At 51.1% G+C, this 22,820-nt stretch overlaps 1 protein-coding gene across 1 annotated transcript in view; it reads left to right on the top strand.

Annotated features, from left to right (window-relative positions):
• Window positions 1-22,820, top strand: part of Tspear (thrombospondin type laminin G domain and EAR repeats) — a 199,504-nt gene extending 176,684 nt beyond the window's left edge. Inside the window, exons 3-12 of the mRNA XM_021205518.1 lie at window positions 1,334-1,572; window positions 2,532-2,622; window positions 3,941-4,097; window positions 6,127-6,258; window positions 6,851-7,077; window positions 8,639-8,825; window positions 10,456-10,685; window positions 18,016-18,203; window positions 19,612-19,713; window positions 22,481-22,820. Of these exons, the coding sequence (XP_021061177.1) occupies window positions 1,334-1,572; window positions 2,532-2,622; window positions 3,941-4,097; window positions 6,127-6,258; window positions 6,851-7,077; window positions 8,639-8,825; window positions 10,456-10,685; window positions 18,016-18,203; window positions 19,612-19,713; window positions 22,481-22,634 (1,707 nt within the window). The 3' untranslated portion in view covers window positions 22,635-22,820. The remainder of the gene's footprint in view (window positions 1-1,333; window positions 1,573-2,531; window positions 2,623-3,940; window positions 4,098-6,126; window positions 6,259-6,850; window positions 7,078-8,638; window positions 8,826-10,455; window positions 10,686-18,015; window positions 18,204-19,611; window positions 19,714-22,480) is intronic.

Below are 22,820 nucleotides of genomic sequence, written 5' to 3' on the forward strand. Positions count from 1 at the left end.
TCTCGAATGGATGAGAAACACCTAAAAAAAAAAAAAAAAAAAAAAAAAAAAAAAACAAACCAACAACAACAAAAAACAAAACAAAAACAAAAAGAAAAAGTGATCCAAAATGAGGCTAAGGGCCCGGGACAGGGGGAGCACTTGACAACTCAAACCAGTGTGAGCCTGCTGTGTGTGTTTAGGGGGACCTCAATCTCTATACCTCCCTGTTCTCACTCTTCACCCCTTGCTCCCTCTCAGCCAGCGGTGGCTCCTGATACCCTGGACATCCCTGGCAGGTGACATCCTTGTCACTCGCCAGCTTCCAAGCTTCACATCATTTCCTGGAAGTCCTCAGGAAACAGACTCATCCTCTTACCATTGTGAGAACTTCAGGAGCAGAAAGATCCCCTCTGTTCCCAAAGGAGACTGAACAAGAGAGTCCCATGTGCATTTTGACCAAGGTGCACTGAGTCAACTCTGGAGACCACACAGGCCCCCTTTAGAACAGTTCCATGGGAGTGGCTTGCAGGCTCACAGGAGCAGAGCCTTGCTAAAGAAATAGTAAGCATGTACACACTTGCACACAATCAACTACATGGCTTACTTTTCAGCTCTCTGGACCGCCTATGTTAGGCTAAGAAGCTAACATCTCCAGCTTGGTGAGATGTGTTAAATAGCCCACAGTGTAAAGGATACTGTTAGTTTTGAAACCACAAACCTAGCAGGCACGCTGCTTTGCTGACTGTAATAAAACACACATAGCATAGAATCTACTGTGTTCATCTTTGTGAGCCTGGCTAGCACGGAGTTCATTCACATTCTTCCTAGCAAACCCCAGCTATGCTGTGAACTACTGGCCGCTTGCTCCGACGCACCCCCCTCCCCCGCCAGCTCCTAGCACCCTGTTGTTCGCGTCTGTATGGATCTGAGCCTCTGAGGAGCTGTGCAGAGTGGCTCAGCACCCATCCTTCTGGCCTGGTTTGGTTTACTCAGTGTAAGGTCCTCCAGACTCCTTCAAGACGGAGCAGGTCAGAACTTATTTGAAAACATTCTGTTGTGCACGTAGACTAGGTTTCTTGTACTGAGCGGGCAGTGGGTTGGCGTGAGGAGGTTCACTGAGTTCCCACCCAGAAGTGCTACTGGATAGGACGCCATCAGCTCCACCCACTCTCCGGTTAGGACCACCCTCCTCCTCTCAGCTCCACCCCTCTCCTATCTCCACCCCTTCCCAGACCCTGCGCTCCTCTCCCCTTAGCTCCGCCCTCACCCCATGGGCCTTGCCCGTCCTTCTTGGTCCTTCCCTCCTCCCTTTCCTTCAGCTCTGCTCCACCTCTGGCCCTGCTCTCCACAGAAGAATGAATACCTGCTCTCCCTGCTGGCGGAGGAGAGGGACACGCTACTGCTCGGCCTGAGGTACTCACCCACACAGCTGCACTTCCTATTTCTCAGCGAGGACCTGGCTGGTGCCTGGCAGACCCGCGTGTCCTTCTGGAGCCCTGGCCTCATGGACAGCCGATGGCACACTCTGATCCTGGCTGTGTCCCAAGGGTCCTTTTCCCTCACCACGGACTGTGGCCTCCCGGTGGACATGTAGGTACCGGGATACGCCTCCCAGTGATTGACCATGTTGCTAATCTGCCACTGTGCAGTGGAGGGTGGGCCCTGGGTAAGTCTCTCCCCTGCCACTCTCCCTTCCCTGCCAAATAAATCCTTTACCTGAGGCAGACTATGAAGAACACCTTAGGTGCTAGCTCCAAAGGCAGGTTAGGAACAGAGAGTTAGGGCAGGAGGAAGCAGGGGCTGCCAGAGAGAACAGTCATCCATGACACACTGCTCCTAATGCAGAAGCTCTGGTCACATGTCCCCTCCTTCCACCTCCTCTCTGTCATGCCTTCCTCGATGTGTTCAACCTGTATAGCAATCACAACCAGTACTTTCCAGAGCCTTCCTCCCACCCATAGCCACTATCCTGCCCTGCTCCCTGGCTGTGTGAAAGCACACAGGGTTGGGGCCCGGATTCAGGAGAAGGACGTTGAGGTTCCCCAGGAAGTAGAAAAAAAAAAGAACCGATAGGCATCTCCTTATCACACATTCCTGCAGGAGCTCCTGTCCTGGGGTAATGTGTCCCAGATCGTGTCCACTGGGGACTATGAATATATATGCCATTACCTCCCAACTGGGTCTTAAGCCAAGTTGAGATGAGGTTAGCTGGGTGAGACGGGTCCTGATGGGGGAGGCAGAGATCGCAGACGGGGGTTGTGAGGGAAGCTGCAAGCATGCTCAGATGCAATAGGAAGGGAGACGGAGGTAGAACGATGTAGAAAGGGGGTGGAAAGGAGATCCTGTGGCCACTGGAGTGGGAGGAGCTGAGGAGTGCGCCTCTGCCTGAGAGAGGGTACCCCGCGGCAGACTCTGGACCTCTAATTGCTGTGGAGCCTGTCCTCACAGCTGCCTGGGATGCTCCCTTGTTTCCATGTGAGACCCATTCCTGACCTTCATAAGCAAATGAGGTTCTTCTTTGGCACTAGCACTGTCCACTCATGTTTCAGAATGGCTGATGTTCCCTTCCCACCCACCCTATCAGTAAGAGGAGCCCGGTTCTTCATTGGCAGCCGGAAGAGAACCAAAGGCCTATTCACAGTGAGTGTGGAGGGGCTGCCGGCAGCACCCCTCCCCCTGGGGTATGGGGACCGCCTGTTACACGCTTCTGATGATAGATGGCCATCTATGCTAAGGGAGAACCAGGAACACAAAGGTGTCATGGAGTCTACCACAGGGCTCTCACACTGGCTGTTCCTGTTTTCTAGCTTTTCTAAGGTTTTTGGGTCCCTGCTTACGGGTCCTCCTACCATGGAAGCCTGTCCTCAACACTCTGACAAACTGATGCTTGAATCCAGCCTTTCCATCCATCCATCCACCCATCCAACCACTTATCCATCTATCCATCCATTCACCCACCCACCCATCCATTCATCCATCCATTCACCCACCCACCCATCCATTTACCCACCCATCCATCCACTCATCCATCTATTCACCCACCCATCCATCCATTCATTCATCCATCCACCTACCCATCCATCCTCTCATCCACCCGTTCACCTACCCATTCATCCACTCATCCATCTACCTACCCATCTATATCCATTCACCTACCTATCCATCCATTCATCCATCCATTCACCTACCCATGCATCCACTCATCCATCCATTCACCCACTCATCCACCTATTCGTCCATCCATTCATACATCTACTCAGACATGCATCCACCTATCTAATCCATCCATTTACTCACACATCCATACCTCTGTTGTACTCACTGTAGGTGGTATCTGGGGTCCACACCATAGCTGGGATCTACAGTTCTCTGTGGTATCATAGTAGTCACTCTGTGGAAATGCACTTGTGTTATGCTTGAATGGGCAAATGAAAAAACAGGTAGATGGATAGATGCATAGATGGATGGATGCTTGCATGCATGCATGGGTGAATGGATAGATAAGTGGACAGAAATATGCATGGGTTGATGACTGTGTGGATAGATGGATAGATGGGTGGTGGGTAGGTGGGTAGTTGGATAGATGGATAGATGGATGGATAGGTAGATTGATTGATAGATTTTGAATGAAAAGACATTGGTGGCTGGGCAGATGGACAAGTGGGTGAGTGGGTGCATGTATACATATTGGATGGATGGATAGATAGATCGGTGGATGAATCAATGATGGATGATTGATGAAGGAAGAGGTGGAAGAGTAGCTGGGTCAGATGGAAAGAAATTTGACCTGGTCACTCTAGTTCCATGTGGAAAGTGCCTCTCTCACCAAGAGCAGTAAGCAGTTGTCCCGTTGTCTTTCCAGTAAACCTACCATCAGACCCCTCTCACTCTGCAGGCTAGCCAGCAAGGTCCCCAGCAACTACAGATACCAGTGGCACTTCACTTTCTCCCTCTCCAGGGCGTGATAAGACAATTGGTTTTGCTGCCTGGCTCAGATGCCACCCCTCAGCTGTGTCCCAGCAGGAACGCCAGGCTGGCTGAGCTGTCCATCCCCCAGGTGCTGAAGAGACTCACAGGGAAACCTGATGATAATGAGGTGCTGAAATATCCCTATGGTTAGTAGGCGGGGCTTGCTTCCCACCCCCACCCCCACCCCCACCACCCAGCAACACCTGAGTGCACAGGCTCCTTTCTCAGCCTCTCCAGTGTGCACCTCTCAGTGACAGAAGGGAAGTTGTCACAGTCACCAGGAGGATACTCAGGACCATCAGAAAAGCCAGAATCTCCAGCCTGTCCCTTGAAGGGCTCTTTTTGGACAGCCTACAGGCAGACTGTCTTAGTCAGGGTTTCTAGTCTTGCACAAACATCATGACCAAGAAGCAAGTTGGGAAGGAAAGGGTTTATTTAGCTTACATTTCCACATTGCTGTTCATCACCAAAGGAAATCAGGACTAAAACTCAAGCAGGTCAGGAAGCAGGAGCTGATGCAAAACCCATGGAGGGATGTTACTTACTGGCTTGCTTCCCCTGCCTTGCCCAGCTTGCTCTTTTATAGAACCTAGGACTACCAGCCCAGGGATGGCCCAGTGGGTGGTGCCTCCCACCCTTGATCGATAATTGAGAAAATGCCTTACAGCTCCCACAAGGCAACACCTGTCCAGGCTTCTAAAAATGCATACGAGAGCTCACACACCACTACACTAATCCCAGACTGTGAATCAGGCAACACCATGAATCTAGAATACCAAAGTGTCTGAGACCTTAATTCATGAACAGGGCAATATCCCCTCTCTCTTCTTGGCATCACATCCTCATGTAACCTACGGGAGACTATTGAGGATGAAGTTATTATGGATCTCATGGAGGCCTTTCCTCAATGGAAGCTCCTTTCTCTGTGATAACTCCAACTTGTGTCAAGTTGACACACAAAACCAGCCAGTACACAGACCAAGCACTTTTCTCGGCCCCCTGGGCAGCTGGAAGACATGATTCACATCAAGAAGGCTCCCTCGTCTGGACCCCTGGCCAGCTATTGCTCATGTCTCCCAGCCACTCCCTCCGGGTCATTCTGATCTCTGCCTAGCCCATGCCAAGACCTATCTGTTTCCTGCTAGCCCTTGCCGCCCACAGCATCTCCTAGATGTGCCTTCTCTGATCCGTATCTTTTTCTGCCCTAGTGTTAAGTTGCAATGTTGAGCCATTTATAAAAATCACAGCCCCTGCCTTACAGACTCTGAGAAACCCTCCCCAACTACACATATATCCCTGTTCTGTGGTAAGAAGATCAGGTGAGGGACAGACAGACAGGACACCAAAACTTGTGGTTCTCACATCATAAATAAAGCCCCCATCTGTGTGCTGTAGCTGTTCCGCAGCCACAGATGAACTGGGTTACCTGAAGGGGTGGCTGGAAATGAAAAGGATGGGATGTGAGAGAAGGATGAAGCCAAGACGAAAGTTTCTGATCAAGGCTCAAAGTTTGATAGTCAGCACTGCGTTTATATAGGGAGAACTCACAGACCCATCCCTTGCTTCAGCTGGATTATGTTGTGTTGTTTTTCAGCTGGATTATGTTGCAAAGCAAGCTCAGCAGGCAGACTACTCCTGTAGGAAACTTACTTCACCCAGGGTCGTTAAGGTCCAAACTGTGGCAGGCAAGCACTTAAGTTCTATTTAGCCTGCTCAAGACTGGGGAAAGGGCACAGTGTGTGTTGGGCATTTAGGTTTTTACTGTGTTTCATGGCTGTCCGATGCTGATGGAGCTGTCCCTGTAAAGCCAGGACAGGAGACCAATGTTGGTTCTAGAAGTAGTGAGATTAAAGCACACATAGGAATATTGTCTATGGCTTAGCACCTACTGCTGAGAAGAGACAGGCCCCTAGGGCAGTGTGGGGCTGTTGAGGGTCCGTGGGATGACAGCAAAAGAACAGAGAGACATGCCCTCCAGGCTGAAGGTGTGTGAGGCCAGCCAGTCACACAGGGTTATGGTTAGGGCCACCCACCATGTCTCCAGTGACCTGTGCTGTCGGGCTCCCTTCAGCCATGTACAAAGGTAAAGGACCATTGGGGCTTAGACACCTTGCATAGAATCCTTGTCTAAGGAATCCTGATATGCCAGACACTTTCACCTCATCTTCCCCACAGAAGCTGACATGAAAGTAACCCTGGGATCCCGGCCACCGTGTACCAAGGCAGAGGGTGCCCAGTTCTGGTTCGATGCTGCCCAAAAGGGGCTATACCTGTGTGCTGGCAGCGAATGGGTCTCCGTGTTGGCAGGTGAGGCTGGACCCAGAATTCAAACCCCACGGTGTCCTAAGCACAAAGAGCAGCATGCCCTCTGGGAAAAGGATATCCTGAAGGACTGTCGTCCCATTCATCCGTAAGGGCCACTCAGAGAGTGGAGAGAGTAGGTGCCCGCCAGAACAATCCAGGCAAGCTAGGATGTTTTCCTCCATAGGACAGGCATGTCCAGCCCCAGAGATGTCCTGAGAACTCCTAGTCTGTTCTTCAATCTAGAAACAGGCACATCTAGGGTGTAGTCATGAGAGACACGTGGCTGGGCTCTCTCAGCAACTCTTCTCCGATAGCTAGTTAATGTCTGGAAGAGGGTACAGCACAGTCACTCAGACCTCTCCTTTATCCTGTTTGAATCTGGGGCTACGCAGACCCAAAAGCGCCCTGCTGAACAGGAGCAGGATCCCTTTGATGAGACTTTCCCTCAAGGATAAAACGGGGCTCCAAAGAAAGTCTATCTAAATCCCAGGGCCCTAGGCGTCAAGTCATGGCAGGGCTCCTGAAGTCCCTCCCAAGAGAACCCCCAGCTCCATTCCTATGCACACTGACTAGGTCCCCATCCTCCCATTCCAAGCCAAGACCAAGCTGGACTACGTTGAAGAACACCAGAGTCTGCACACCAACTCAGAGACACTGGGCATTGAGGTGTTCAGCATCCCCGGGGTGGGACTCTTCGCAGCCGCAGCCAACCGGAAGGCTAGATCAGCCATCTATAAATGGACAGATGGGAAATTTGTCTCCTATCAGAACATCGCCACGCACCAGGCGCAATCATGGCGACATTTCACCATTGGGAAAAAGGCAAGTCTGTACAGGTGACTTCCCCTTCCCTGTTGACGAGCGCCTCCGTGGGGGGGGGGGGGGCACAGGTTGGAATGCCTACGCGCTCTGCAGGCCAAAACATCGCTTAGGCTTCCAAGCCCTTGCTAGGAGGGATGACTATTTAAGACTCTATAAGGAGTCTGCTCAGGCTGGAGAGATGGCTCAGTGGTTAAGAGCACTGACTGTTCTCCCAGAGGTTCTGAGTTCAGTTCCCAGGAACCACATGGTGGCTCACAACCATCTGTAATGGGATCTGATGCCCTCTTCTGGTGTGCATGAAGATAGCAACAGTGTACTCCCATACATAAAATAAATAAATAAATAAATAAATAAATAATGATGATAATAATAATAATAATAATAATAATAATAATAATAATAATAATGGAGTCTGCTCAACTCCCCACGGGACAGAGTGGCTCCAGCTTAGAAGTCTGTCTATTCCCCTGTGACTCACTACAAATCAAAACTGTCCAGACTGGGGGTGGGAGAGTGGCTTGGTTAGTAGTATTTGCCCAGCATGCACAGACCCCTGAGTTCCCCAGCAGCACATAAACTGGGTATGATGGCTTATAATCCTAGTAGCCAGGGAGTGGAGGCAGGCAGAAGGATCAGACATTCAAAATCACCCCCAGCTACATAGAGTTTGAGGCCAGCCTGGGCTACATTAGACCATTTCAAAAATGCACTAACTATTGGAGTAACCTCACTGGGCAGAGTGAATATCTCATCTACCACACTGGCTACCCAGGATGTGAAAATGGATGTTAGTACCAGCTCTCTGGAGGTCAAGGCCTGAGAGTTGGCCTTGGGTAGTACTTCCTTCCACCTGGGATAGAGTGAGCAGAGGACCTGGACTGGGAGAAGACATTCACACCAGGAGAGGGTATTCACACCAGGAGAGGGTATTCACACCAGAAAAGGGTATTCATACCAGGAAAGGGCATTCACATCATGGCAGGAGAAGGGAATGTTTTCTTTCCAACTCCTGCAGCTTGAACAGCAGGATGTTATCCTGAAGACAGCACTGTGTGGCTGTCTCCAAGGGCTCTCACTCAGCGGAGGGCCCAGCCTGGACAATAGGGATGAACCAGGTAAAACCTGCTGCCACCCAGTAGGGATACAGTGTATCCAGTGGTAGGTAGTGTTACCAATAGGTTTTTCCAAATGACATCTGAAAGTTTTTCGTTTTCTTTGTGATTTAAAAAATAAGAACAAGTTTACATTCAAGAAATACTGGGAAACAGAAAAACAAAGGAAGGAGACATTTTGTCCCTAAACAAATGCATGATTTCTTTTATTTGCATGCAGACAATGTACACAATATCACCTGCGAGCTGAAAACTGTGCTTTCTGTCCCTGGGAAAGCCACACAGCCACACAGCATCAAACCCCGAGCATGCCCTAGCACCAGAAGTCTGGTATTCACTTAGTCTGTCCTGTACCCTTCCCTGTAGATGTGGGAAAGATGTTGAAGTTCAGACTCCTGCAGATTGGGCTACAGGTCTGGTTCCAATGTAAGGTAATACTGCTCTTTCAGATCTTCCTGGCAGTGGCCAACTTTGGGCCAAATGAAAGGGGTCAAGAGTTCTCGGTGATCTACAAATGGAGCCCCAGAAAGCTGAAGTTCACCCTTTATCAGAGGATTGCCACCCACAGTGCCCGTGACTGGGAGGCCTTTGAGGTGGATGGAGAGCACTTCCTGGTGGTAGCCAACCATCGAGAAGGTAAGGCAGATGTGGCCTTTGACCTGGAAGGAAACCGTTGCATACTTTGTGAGCAAGGGTGAATTTTTCATCTTCTTAAAAAAAAAATATTAAGTTGGGGCTGGGAAATGGTTTTGTCAGTAAAGTGCTTGTCCTACAAACATGAGAGCCTGCATTTGATAACTACCACCTACAAAAACTAGCTAAGCATGGTGCCACGCCTTTGTAATCCTAGCACTAGGGTAGAGGATCCCAGGGAGTCACTGCGGCCAGTGCAGCCTGATTGGTGACCCTCAGGCCATTGAAAGGCCTTATCTCAAAAAGGCATGGTGGACAGTGTCCCTGAGGAATAACACTGGAGATTGGCCTGTATCCTTTATATGAACATGTCACATGTATATATGCATCCCCACCCCCTCACCCCCCCACATGTGCACACACACACACACACACACACATACACACAAACACTAAGTCATGCTTGACCAATTTCCTGCAGTTTATCCCTGACATACATGGTCAGAGGTAAGCCACCTAAACTCCATCACAGCTGCGAATCGCCTAGGTTAGGAAAACAGGGAAGCCATGTGGTTCCTGCCCACTAGAGAAGCCCCTGGACCCCGGCATGGACTGTATCCAGCAGCTTGCCTCCTAATTGCGAAGAAGAGCTAAATCAACACAACCAGCCGGTGGCATACTGACCATAAGCCGGGCAGTAGACGCAACACTAGTGTCAATGGGGGCGTGGCCATAGAGAGAGACAGTTAGGAGGCTGCCATTGCTGCTTCCCTGAGAGCAAGCGTGGACTCCATAATGTCAGAGCAGGTGGCACAGCCTGGGCTGACTGGGGAGCCTGAGGTCTGAGTCAGGCCCTTGGCATTATGGTGGCCAAGTCTTCCCAAACCAAGGATGGATGTCTCAGGGGCCAGCTGCATGGTTGCTCTGAACCATCTCTCTGGAGACTCCACGGCCCAGTATCCACCCAAGTGCTCATCTCACCAGGCAGCCTGGGAGATCAAACCTCAGCCATCGCACTCAGAGGAGCCCAAGACCCCGACAACAGGGTACCCCAAAGCGTGAGTGCTCCTGCAGAGCAGGCACTAGAGAGGAGGACCATAAGGGAAGACCTTCCCAGAAGGGCCATGGGAGAGCAGCCCCATGAAGGGAGGATCACAGGGGAGGATCTCCAGGGAGCATCACAAGAGAGGGTCTCCAGGGAACACCCAAAGAGACGCATGCAAGGAGCACATGAGGGAGGACCTCTCCAAAGGGCACCATGGGGGAGGACTTCCATAGAGTATCACGAGAGAGAAACACCTGGGGAGCACTATTCAGGGAAGACATCCAGGGAGCACTATGGAGGTGACAAAGAGAGGGTGGTATGAGCAAGTCTAACCTATTAAGGCAGGAAAGGGCCAACGCAGGAGGTGTGGCTGGAGGAAGGTCCAGATGGCCTGCAGGTTTTTTCCTCTGCCCATGCAGGCTCAGAGGCTGGGGACAGAGGCTGCCTGAGGGGTGCAGTAAGGGAGGGACTTGGGGATACAAAGAATGGGCACAGTAAGCTGTCTGTGCCCTGGCCAAGCTGTGTCCTGCAAGCAGCCGTGAACCCCAGGGGACAGCGCCCCTCCCCCAGCTCTGACCTTGGTTCCAGGGGACAACCACAACATCGACAGCGTGGTCTACAGGTGGAACCCCAGCAGCCAGCTCTTTGAAGCCAATCAGTCCATTGCCACATCGGGTGCCTACGACTGGGAGTTCTTCACTGTGGGGCCATACTCCTTCCTGGTGGTGGCCAACACCTTCAATGGCACCTCCACCCAGGTGCATTCCCACCTGTACATCTGGCTTGTCGGGGCCTTCCAGCTCTTCCAGTCATTCCTGGTAAGGAGCCTGGGTTCTCAAGTGCCATGCGTGATGTGTTTATATAAAGATAAAGAGAAGGGGGAATATATTCTATGGAGCTGTGGTGAGGCCTATACCACAGGCCCATGCCAGAGGTATCCCTTCCCCCTGAGGGACCAGCCACGCAATGGTATAGTATAGAATAGAGTTTATTCGGGGCACAGGGAGGGGAGTTAAGAGGGTAGTAGAGGCAGAGAAAAACAGAGAGAGAGAGAGAGAGAGAGAGAGAGAGAGAGAGAGAGAGAGAGAGAGAGAGAGAAGTAGAGGAGTAGAGGCTGGACATGAGCATGTGGAGAGAAGTGGGGAAGGGAAAGTAAGAGCAGGAGAGCAAGTAGGGGGCAAACCCCTTTTATAGTGGGTCAGGCCTACCTGGGCTGTTGCCAGGTAACTGTGGGGTGGAGCTTAGACAGAATGCTAACAACGTGTGCCTGCTGGATGGGATGACCAAGGGGCAGGGCTCTGAAAGCCAGCATAGTGTGACCCTGACCCCAGTGCCCAAGTGCTTGTCCCCCCTGAATGCTACAAGGTCAGGTGTCTTTCCAGGCGGTCTGAGCCCTCACTGCTTCTGTTTCCTTTTGAAGGAAGTCTGAGTGTTTTGAGCCTGGGTTACTAAGAAAGGTACCCTGGGTGCTCACAGCAGGCCTCCCCATGGGCCATAACACCCCCCCCTTCCTTGTTCTGATCAGTCAGTGTCTGTGGCTCTCCAGGTCTCCAGGGTATCAAGAGGGGAGCGGGTGGAGGCGCAGTGTCCCCTTTTGACTTGGAAGTCCAGTGGCTGGTCCACCACCCCTGCTGGCAAGACCTCTGAGTGTCTAGATTTGTGGCACAACACAGTTTTATGATTCACAGTCTGTCCGTGGGGGCTGCACTGGATCGACGTCGAAATAGCTTTGTGGAGACTAGCAGAGCTCCCAGCAGTGACCTTAGTGAGGGGGCACAGGCACAGCCAGAGGGCACAGCCAGTCTACATTTAGCACAGGGTCAAAGCCTTAGGGCTGGCTGATTCCATGCTGCACAGGAGGGCAGCCCCAAGAGTGACTCCGCTGAAGGAGGGGGAGGGGCACAGCTGGAACAGAGCAGCAGAGGGCAGGGTGCAGAGGCAGATGCAGCTGGAAGCCACTAACTCCCAGGGAATCACCAAAGACACATAGAGGAGGGACTGGCTCAGCCCTGCTGGAGCTACAGGCTACCTTTATGAGCAGCATCCCTCCCCCCAACTTCTCAAAACCCACAGAAGTCCACTTTCATGCTTTGCCAATGTCTTTCTTGCTTTGCTTAAATCCTTTCAGCCCTGGAGATGCCTTAATACATTCACCGTTTGCCTTTTTTTGCAATGTCATGAAACATGAGCTTTGAAGCAAACTAAACTGCATACCCTGTACTTACCTGCAAGCTGTGGGGATACACACCCACCTCTGCAGGGCATGCCTTTCTGGAAGGGTCTGTGGGGCAGGGACTCAAACCTGGCAAGCTCCCGTCCATAGGGCAGGCACTCCCAGGGCACCATGGGTAAGTGCACAGTGGTTCAAAGGGAGACTCCAGGCATCAGGAGTCTTACAGCCTAGGGCCAGGTGAACAGAGACTGACTGCCACGGGTGGGCGTGGGGGAGAGTGGAGTGGTGCAGAGAGACTCTTGAAAAGTGCATTCCTTAGCCACACCCTCCAGGGTTTCAAGAGTCACAGTAGAAATGCCAGAGACTTCCTCTTAGAGCAGAGACTTCCATGATGGGGCCCTTGGTCCATTGTTCCAGCAGAGTCCCAGAGGCAGGGTGATTTGTCAGCAAAGGAAGTTTATTTGGCTCACTGATCCAGAGGCAGGAAGCTCAAGGGCAGATAGCCTTGGAAAGAACAAAGTGCGGCTTCTACAGAGCGCAGAGAGTGGAGAGGTGAGTAGAGCTGAAGAGACAAAGCAGGAGAGCTACCACAGGGCATACCAGCAACTCATGACCTCAAAAAAAAAAAAAAAAAAAAAAAAAAGATCGACCCAGACAGGCCTGGCAGACCTCACCTTCCCAGCTAAATCGGGTTCCAAGCCTCCATGTGAGTTTGTGGAGACATGCCAAATTCAGGCCACAACAGTCTAGAGACAGTGGCTTCCTACCAGGGCAGAAGTGGCTTAGCGGCAGATGATGACAGACATCCAGGAAGCTGCGAGACACACCTGCTTGTGGGAGCTGAAGCAGACATCAGAAGACGCTACACAGGCTGAGGCCGAGGTTTCCTGAGTCTAAAATAGGGCAGCCCTTAAGCAGGAGAGAAACCTTGACTCCAGGACTGGTGAAGGGGCACGGCCAGAGATCCTGTCCACAGAAGGGAGACGGGATGGGACATGACGCTTGTGGGTAGCAAGAACAGCAAGGCCCACCAAGACATGGGACACAGAAAGGACAAACCATGCCCCATCTTCTGCCCAGGCCTCAGAAAGGACAGTAGACAAACCCCCCCATACACAAACATGCTTGCACATGCATGTTCATACGCATGCATTGCTGACATGGGTTCCAGTGAACACTATTGAGATGCCCTGTGCCTATACTGTTGTTTCTACACATTTTCCTTCTCATGAATCCTGCTCTCCCTCTTTCCTCCCTCCCTCCCATCGCCTGCCTGCCTGCCTGCCCTCCTAGGAGCTGACAGCCATCCATACTACCATTTCGTACCAAGGATCTTAAAGAGCAAAGGGTAGACCCTCCCCATCACCAGGTGTTCACACCGGGCATCAGAGCTCCAACCAGTGACAGTGTCCGGTGCCCAAAGCTGGTCCTGAGGCTGCCTGTCTGGTCTGTGTGCTTTCTACTTGGTGGTAGAGTGATTTTTCTTTTCTTTTTTCTTTTTTTTTTTTTTTTTTTTTTTTTTTTTCCTTTTGGTTGTTTTTGAGACAGGGTTTCTTTGTTCCTGGCTGTCCTGGAACTCACTCTGTAGACCAGGCTGGCCTCGAACTCAGAAATCCGCCTGCCTCTGCCTCCCAAGTGCTGGGATTAAAGGCGTGCGCCACCACCACCCAGCCTTTTTTTTTTTTTTTTTTTTTTTCCAGAGCTGACATTTGAACCCAGGGCCTTTTGCCCTAGATTGCGGGTCCCAAGGTGGTGACAGCAAGGCCAGGGCCAGCTTCCCATTCACCTGCCTGGAGGGTTCTAGAGTGGGCCTCGAATTCAAACTGTGCTCTGGGGACCAGACCAAGCTATGTGTTAGCAATAGAGAGCTCGTGTAGCACACATAGGCCCTGGGTTCAAACATCAGCTCTGAAAAAAAAATAAAAAATCACTCCACCACCAAGTAGAAAGCACACAGACCAGACACGCAGCCTCAGAACCAGCTCTGGGCACCATGCAGGTGGGAATTTGCTTCTGAGGTTTCTAAAGACTTTGATCTTGCAGCTGCCAGTGTTCTGTGGTTTGGGAGGCGTCAGTAAGGTTTGTGGGAGCAGGGCAGGGACATCAGCAGCTACCTGGTTAGCAGGAGTAGATAATGACCTCATCAGACATGATGTCAGAATAACACTGAGTGAGTCCTGAAGGTCAGGACTGTTGCTCGCAGATACTTGCATGTGCAAGAGTGTGTGTTGCATGAACACATGTCCCCAGCATGGCCACCCTTGGGGGCCTGGCCATAAGGATGCCTTCCTGCCTTGGTTTCCTGATCTGTGACATGGGTATGGTCAGAAAACATCCCTCTCAGGCCAGCAGCACTTGGACATCCCTCAGATGCTTCTGCTCTGGGCCCAGACAGAAACTGGCCCTGACCTTTGCTGGTTGGGAAGGCACCAGATATGGGGGAGACCTCTGGGATCAGGCAAGAGCACATAGGGGGCCATCGGGAGTTGGCCAGGTAGTGTGCTCTGTGCTCAGGGACGTCAGGAGTGCATCTCCTGGCAACCTTGGGTGCCTACTTGGCCTGAGTGCCCACCATGAGGGGTCAGCACCCCTAGGGCCTCTGATTGACTGTCCTCCCCAGCCACTGAGGCAGCCCTGGCTGTGAAGCCTCCTTCCCTCCATCCCCCCACCCCCATCAAAGCCAGGCCCAGTCTTTTTTGCCCAGCCACTAATCCATTGATGGCAGGTGAAGTGCCTACCCACCCTAATGGGAGCTGTGCGATGCCAGGTGTTCCTGGCAGCAGCTCCTGGAAGTGCCATTATCCTGCCAAGGTACTCTGGTGGCACACATCCAAATGCTTGGACAGCAGGCAGCTCTCTGGGGGGAATTCCTCTGAGAAAGAGTGAAGGCATTCTAGCCCAGAGAGTATCTGACTACCTGGGCTCCAGCACCAGGAGCAATCTAAGCCACAGCGCCTGATCTAGCCTGCGGCTGCCCTTTCACCTCTGAGTGGGAGGGGCTTGCAGTGGGGGTAGTGAGAACTTGGTGGGGGGTGGGGGGGCCTGGTAGCTGGACTTGGTAATCCTTACAGCCAGTGACTAGTTAGCTGTGAGCCAGCCACCTGACCAGCAAAGGGTCTCAGATTGAGTTGGCTGGGTCTCTACAGGTCTCTACCAGTCCCTGTCAGACACTCCCAAGGAACCATGGACAAAGTGAATCGTAGATAAATAAATGAACAATGTTTTTTTTATAGGATTATATCTCAACTATTGTGAGGGATATAGGGAGAATAGACTATCGTTTCTCAAGTACTTGATATTTGGGGGAGGGGTACCCACATTTTCTAAGTCAGCAAGCACCCTGGCCCTGGCCCACCGGACTCAGAGAGAGGACAAGAGCTTGAGCTACCTCTCAGCCCCACCTACCTGAGCACACAGCAGGCTTTGTGTCTCCTTTAGGGACACAGAAGGCTCTGCCCAGTAGGGTGAGCCTCACATACCCCATGAGGAAGGATTCCTGACATACATTAGCTTCTGCTCTTTCCGTGCCCCAAAGCTGTCTGTCTCCCCAGGCCTCTCCAGAGTGGCTTCCTTCACCCCTGCTCCCCACATACTCTGTGAGTTTTGCCTCCCTGAGACCCTTTCCTGCCTTCCCACCCACTGATTCCCTCTCCTTCCCCTATACTTCCCGCCACTCTTTGGCACGCCCAAGCTCCACCCCCAGCTCTGGGCTTCTGAATGGCCGGAAAGACACTTAGCTGCTCCCTGGGGCTGGCCTGGCCCCAGCAGGAAGGTGATACCTCTCACACAGGTCCAGGAGAGCCTCCTGCTACCCCGGGGTGGCACAGAACAGCCATGACCAGGGCTTTCCTGTGCAAATCCCTTCAGGCCCCATTAGTGCAGGTGAGCAGATAGATAGTTCAGAGCTGAAAAGGAAGCCTTGGTGATCCTGAGGGAGATGCATATTGTGTGGGTGTGTATATGCATTCACTCAGGCCTATACACATGCGTGCATATGTTCAGACACAACGCTTGCAGGCATGCGCATACATTTGTGTGTGTGTACAGACATTGTGTATGTGTCATACACGTGTGTGGACATGTTCCTGTGTATGTGCACACACAGATTCCTGTGCATATACATACATGTACACATGTGCTGTGAGCATGAGAGTGCACCTGTGTGTTTGTGGGTGTGTATGCCTGCAGGTATGTAATATGTATGTGGTCGGCAGGGACTATTTTCTCAGCACTTAACTTGCAAGAAGCAATACGGTGACATTCAGGGCGCTACTTGTGCCCTGCCCTGCTTGGGTGGGGGTCTGGGAGTCTGAAGGTCCTGCGGGTTAACTGAGGTAGTCCTGGGACTGGTCTCAGCAGATGGACACAGCCCTGTGAGAAGGTTGGCTGACTGCCCCGGGACTTTGTGGCCCAGGACTCCTGGACCTCTTGTCCTCCAGTCTCATCCATCAGATGAATCTTACGCCTGCCTCTCAGGCATCTCAAGCTCATTCTGGGTCAGTCTTCCAGCTGCCTCCTCTTGGGATTCCCAGCTGGTTCTTGCCCTGGGCAGCTGAGCTCAGCAGGTCTTGGCGCCCTCTGTTGTCCGTGGAGAAAATGCTGTTACATTCTGCTGGCCAGCCAGACTGTGAACAGCAAAGGAACAGGGCCTCTTGGGTAGTGTGTAAACAAGGGAAGCAGGGCAGTGGTGGCACAAGCCTTTCATCCCAGCATTGGGAGGCAGAGGCAGAGGAATCTCTGAGTTCGATCGAGGCCAGCCTGGTCTACAGAGTGAGTTCCAGGACAGCCAGGGCTACACAGAGAAACCCTGTCTTGAAAAATAACAACAACAACAACAACAACAAAAGTTAGGTGCATAGTAAGTAAACACGTGCTTGTAATCTTAAATTCTAGAGAGTCAGAGATGAGTGATCCTTGGGACTCACCGATAGTTTAAGGTCCCCATTGTTCAATGAGAATCCTAACAGATGTTGGCCCAAGGTGTTATCCCGAGACATAGGGGAATCACCTAACGAACATTCCAGCAGGAATCAACTGAACCCAAGTGCAGGGTTCACCCCTGTCCCCATAGGACTTGTGTCACTGGCTAGTAGACATGGTGATTCCTTATAGCGGTTGCATGTGCTGTTTTCGCCCTCTGAGGAGAGTCGAACTTCTAACAATTAGCTCTCGGTCCCATTGGCCTCTGGAAGTTAGATTCTAGCCTTTGCTTTGCTGTGTCTACGTTCTGCTTTTAGTTCCAGGCCTGAGTTCTGCGCCCTCCACCTTCCTCCTTTCTGTTGAGTCCCTGAGACCATACAGTGGCAGCCTCGGCCCTCAGATGGACAGTGGTTTCTGATCTAACTCTTCCTCTTGCCACAGGCTCCACCCCTCACCTTCACAAGGCAGCTTCCTCTCTTTGTGTAGCTCAGGGCAGAAGATACAGACTTGAGCAGGAGCTAAGACTGCAGAGCCCCTGGCTGTGGCTTGGGGTTCCTGAACACTGGTAGAGCACAATCCTCGCCCTTAGACTCCCATACAGGCTAGCATGTTCCTCCCCATACCCTGGCCTCCTGTCCCTCTGTCTTCTTAGCCAGTCACATACTGACTAGGACTTTCCTAGTAACATTCCCTCTTGCTCAGGGCCTCCTCCTGGACAGGGATTGTGACTGTCTCCAGCCCATCCCTTCCACCGTATACCACCATCCGTGCACTTTCTTTGTGTAGGCCCCTCATACAAATGGATCTGCACAGCTTCAGGTCTGTGGTAAGGGCTCTTATTTCCCCCACCACCTCACTCCTTACGGGGCTGAGTAACCTCTGGAACAAGCAGGCAGAGGAACTCTATTTTGGAGTCTTGGTAAAAGGATGGCAGCCAAGTGGCCTCGGTGGAAGAGCTGGCACTAGGTCACCGGGCAAGGTGGTGACGATATTGGTGGCATGGCCCCGGGAGCCATCCTCACCGGGCCTCCTCCACCGCTCTTCATTTGCTCCAGACGTTCGGCGCTGCAGACTGGGAAGTCTTCCACATTGGCGAGAGGATCTTCCTCGCGGTAGCAAACAGTCACAGCTACGACGTGCAGATGCAGGCACAAAATGACACCTACATCCTCAGCTCTGTCATCTATGAGCTGAACGTCACCGCTCAGACCTTTGTCAAGTTCCAGGACATCCCCACCTGCAGGTACCAACTAGGGGGTTGCAAGGGCAGAGTGAGTCGATGGGTGGGTGACACAGGAAAGGCATACTGGGGGTCATCCCCAACTTCCTTCCAGGACACTTGTCCAGAGCAGGTAGCCATGATAATGAGGACCATCCCCATGGCTGGCCCTGTATCTTTGGCTGCTTTCTTCTCACAAGAAAAGCCTAGGGGCTGGAGAGATGGCTCAGTGGTTAGGAGGACTGTCTGCTCTTCCGAAGGTCCTGAGTTCAAATCCCACAACCACATGGTGGCTCACAACCATCCATAATGAGACCTGATGCCCTCTTCTGGTGTGTCTGAAGACAACTACAGTGTACCTACAAATAATAAATAAATAAATCTTTTTTTAAAAAGAGAGAAAAGCCTAGTGATGTGAGTTCACCAAGAGAAGGCCCAGCACCTCCACAAGGAGAAATGGTATATATATATATATATATATATATATATATATATATATATATATATANAGAGAGAGAGAGAGAGAGAGAGAGAGAGAGAGAGAAATGTCCAGCCCAACCCAGAACCACTCTCAATAGAGCCACCCATGGGCTCTGGGCCCAGTAGCCCTGGAGGGAGTCACATTGCCACATCAGACCCACACATCTGGAGGTGGGAGTCTGCTGAGAGTTAGGTTTAGAATAAAGCACCCAGTAGGCCTTTTGAAAGAAAGCAAGTGGAACAAGAAGGTGGGACTGGAAATCCACTATAGAAGAGCTGAAGAGATAGCTCAGTGGTAGAGAGTGCTTGCCACGATTTCAGAGGACTCAGAATTCCGTTTCCAGGTCCTGCATGGGGCAGAGCTGAATCCTCTGTAACTCCAGCTCCAGGTGGAATCTGATGACACGCCCCCTACTGGCTGCCATGGGCATTGCACTCACACAAACATTGGCACACATACACGCATGCGTGCACACACTTAAAAATGAAGATAAGTCTTTTTGTTATCTTGTCTTTTTCCTCCCCCCCCCCCGGATCTGAGGACCAAACCCAGGGCCTTGCGCTTGCTAGGCAAGTGCTCTACCACTGAGCCAAATCCTCAACCCCTTTACAAGAATATTTTTTTTTCAATTTTGTTTTTTAATGTGCATTGGTGCTTTGCCTGCATGTATGCTGTGTGAAGATGCCAGATCCTCTGGAACTAGACAGTTGTGAGTTGCCACATGGGTGCTGGGAATTGAACCCAGGTCCTCTGGAAGAGCAGTCACTGCTCTTAACCTCTGAGCCATCCCTCCAGCACCAAGATAAATCTTAAAATCAGAAGGAAGGAAGACGTTGCATAGTGGGAGAGTGAAGTGTAACTCAGGAGACAAGACCTGCCCAGAGTCCAACATGGGCCCGGCATCGGCTCTGCAAAGGCTTTAGTGCTTTTACCCCACCCCTGTCTCCTCAGTGCACTGGACTGGGAGTTCTTCTCCGTGGGAGAAGATCACTTCCTGGTGGTTGCGAACTCCTTTGACGGAAACACCTTCTCAGTAAACAGTATTATCTACAGGTAAGGACTGCTGAAGGCCAGCGGCCATCCTCTTACCACAGGGTTCATAGTGTGGGGTCGGGGTTGGGGGGGAACTTCCATTCCCTCACAGGTGACCCCAGGCTCAGAACAAATCAAGAGCATCAGCCTGAGAGTGTGTTTTCCAGGCTGTGACCAGGGCAGGGCATCTTATGCCAGTCTGTATCTGCTACATCCTAAGGGCCACACCCCTCCGATAATGACTCTCAGCTAAAGATGCATAAATGGGCGCTCTAAGTGGGAATTTATGGGGCCTGGTTTTCCTCTTATATTGAGACACTCTCCTTGCTTTTTTTTCCCTAGTGGTTCTTGATTGTTTAGTCATGAGTGGGTTGGTTGCATTCCCAACATTTTGTCAGTTTATGCATCTAGTCACCTGAACACATTGTCTAATGACTCTAAAGGCTTCTCTCTTGGGAGGAGGCTCTGTGTGGGGTCCTCCCCACAGTGGCCGTATCTGCCATGAAGGTAGCGGCACCCTTACCTGGCAAGGCTTCTATTGCTTAGTTTCCTAACTAGCACAATGTTCCAGAACTATCTTGGACAGCAGAAGTGGTAGCCAACAGTTCTGCTTGTGGCTTTGATATAAAGGTCATTGCTAGGGAGATGCTGAATGACCAGCCTGGCTCAATTTCCTTCGGCATCCATAGCACTCAGGGTGGGAGATAGTGATCTGCTGGTATGATGATAGGCAGCAGACAGTGAGAGGTTTGTTCTGAGCTGAACCACTGAGCCTGACTCGGACATTATTCATCCCAGATTCCAATTGCCGACTCCTGGAATTTCTGCATCCTTCCGGATTCCAGTTGTAGGTCAGACTCTGGTTTCTGAGAGGAAGTGAAGTTTGTCTGTGACATCCTATAGTCTATACAATACAGCTTCTCTCTGCACTTGTCACCAGGACAGTTCTGGGACCTCTTTGTGACCCCATCTCATGCTTACGTGCTTCTTCAGATCTCCACTTTCCTGAAATGCTTCAGTCACCTATAGTCTATTCGAAAGTTTTGGCTTTCTTAGACTTTCACATTCATTGCTGTAGTCTTTTAAGCATGATAAAGTAAATCCTAAAGGGGTTGTTAAAGGAGAGATGGCTCAGTGGCTAAGAGCACTCGCTGCTCTTTCAGAAGACCCCCTCCCAATTCAGTTCTCAGCACCCACATGGTGACTCCCAACCATTCATAACTCCAATTTCACGTACAAAGTCTGGGACGGTCACATGACTATTCAAAATCACAGGACACATGCCACACACACATACAAGCAAAACACTAATACACATAAAATAAAAGAAATACATTTAAAAGAAAAAAATGAATTTATGTTGAAGAATAGTGGTGGCCAAGAAACTTCTGAAAATACTTGGGAGATGTCTCAGTAAAGTGCTTACTGAAAAGGACCCAAGTTCAATCCCCAGCCCCCCCACAAAGGCCGGTCCATGTGCGTAACCCCAGCACTGGGGCGGTGGAGATAGACCTGTCTCTGGATCTCTTTGTTCAGCTGGCCCAGCCAATTCGATGAGCTGTGGGTTCAGTGAGAGATCCTGAGAAAATGGGGATGATTGAGAAAGATACCCTAAAGCTACCTATCTCTGACCTCCATACACATGTGCATGCAAACCAGTGCACACACACACACACACACACACACACACAGAGAGAGAGAGAGAGAGAGAGAGAGAGAGAGAGAGAGAGAGAGAGAGAGAGAGAGAGGAATAATGAAGGAAAAATCTGTTAATGTATAAACTAGGGTTGGTTTTTACCTAAAGTGAACTGACAGGTGACTGGGCTGAAATATGGCTCAGTAGATATATGGCTCACTTGCCTGCCATGCCTGAGCCCTGGTCTCATTCCCAACACTGCAAAAATAAATGTAAAAAAAATAGGCAGGGAGAATAGAATATATCCAGTAACAACTAGAAATCCATGGTCACCTAATCCAATAAATTATTGAATTCCAAGTCAATGGAAAAGGATGTGTTGTGTATAAAATATCTCATAGAATCACCCATGGACAACAGAACAAAGCTATCGCTACTTTGTATCCATGGACAAACATTAATTTTATATGGATTAAAGATCCAAACATAAGCTGAGCAGTGGTAGAGCACACCTTTAATCCCAGCACTCTGAGCAGCAGAGTGAGCAGATCTCTGAGTTCGAGGCCAGCCTGGTCTACAGAGTGAGTTCCAGGACAGCCAGGGCTACACAGAGAAACCCTGTCTTGAAAAACAAGCAAGAAACAAAAAATCCAAACGTAAAACACTTCAACAACCAAAAGAGTAGAAATGCAAAGTGGCCTCCTGTCACATCAAACATGTAGACGCTGCTGTCTGGGGAGGGCACAGGACTATTCAAAATCAGAGAAGAGTCTATACACACACACACACACACACACCTGCAGATCAACAGCAAGCAGATGCCTTCAACCTAGGGAAATGGGTGAAAGCCATGGGCAAGACTGTCCAGGCGGACATGGTGGAGGGTGTCACTGTGCTGAAATAGCCCAGCCGCACAGGTTGATGTCCTCATAACGTGGCAGAGCCTGCCCTCACCTGCTGGGTTTGAGCATCATTACCTTTTGACAAAATAATGTTGGAAAATATTAACATCAGAGCCACTGCGGCTTGATGTGAGGCTGCTGCCCTGGGATCTGGGATGGGGGACGGCTTCTCTCCTCGGCCTCAGTTCCCCACTTGACCCTGGGAGCACCTGTGCGGAGGAGGGGACCAGGCTGATTATCTCTTCCACAGGTGGCAAGGCTATGAGGGCTTCGTGGCCGTACACAAACTCCCCACTTTTGGCTGTCGGGACTGGGAGGCCTTTAACACCACTGCCGGCTCATACCTCATCTACTCCAGCGCCAAGGAGCCCCTCTCCAGGGTCCTGAAGCTGAGGACTGGCTGAACTCACCCTGGATCCCGTTGCCCCCTTAATGCCCACCAGCTAGGCATGTGCAGCAGGCAGGACCCACCCAGCCCTCCCTGGTCCTGGGGCAGGTGGAGAAGCCTGTACACCTCTCTGCACTCTCTAAACTGGCCCTTCCCCTCTCCCCCAACTGGGGGCTGTACCAGAACCACAGTCCTGGTGACT

The sequence above is a fragment of the Mus pahari genome, chromosome 9 (assembly GCF_900095145.1).
Source record: "Mus pahari chromosome 9, PAHARI_EIJ_v1.1, whole genome shotgun sequence".
NCBI lineage: Eukaryota > Metazoa > Chordata > Mammalia > Rodentia > Muridae > Mus > Mus pahari.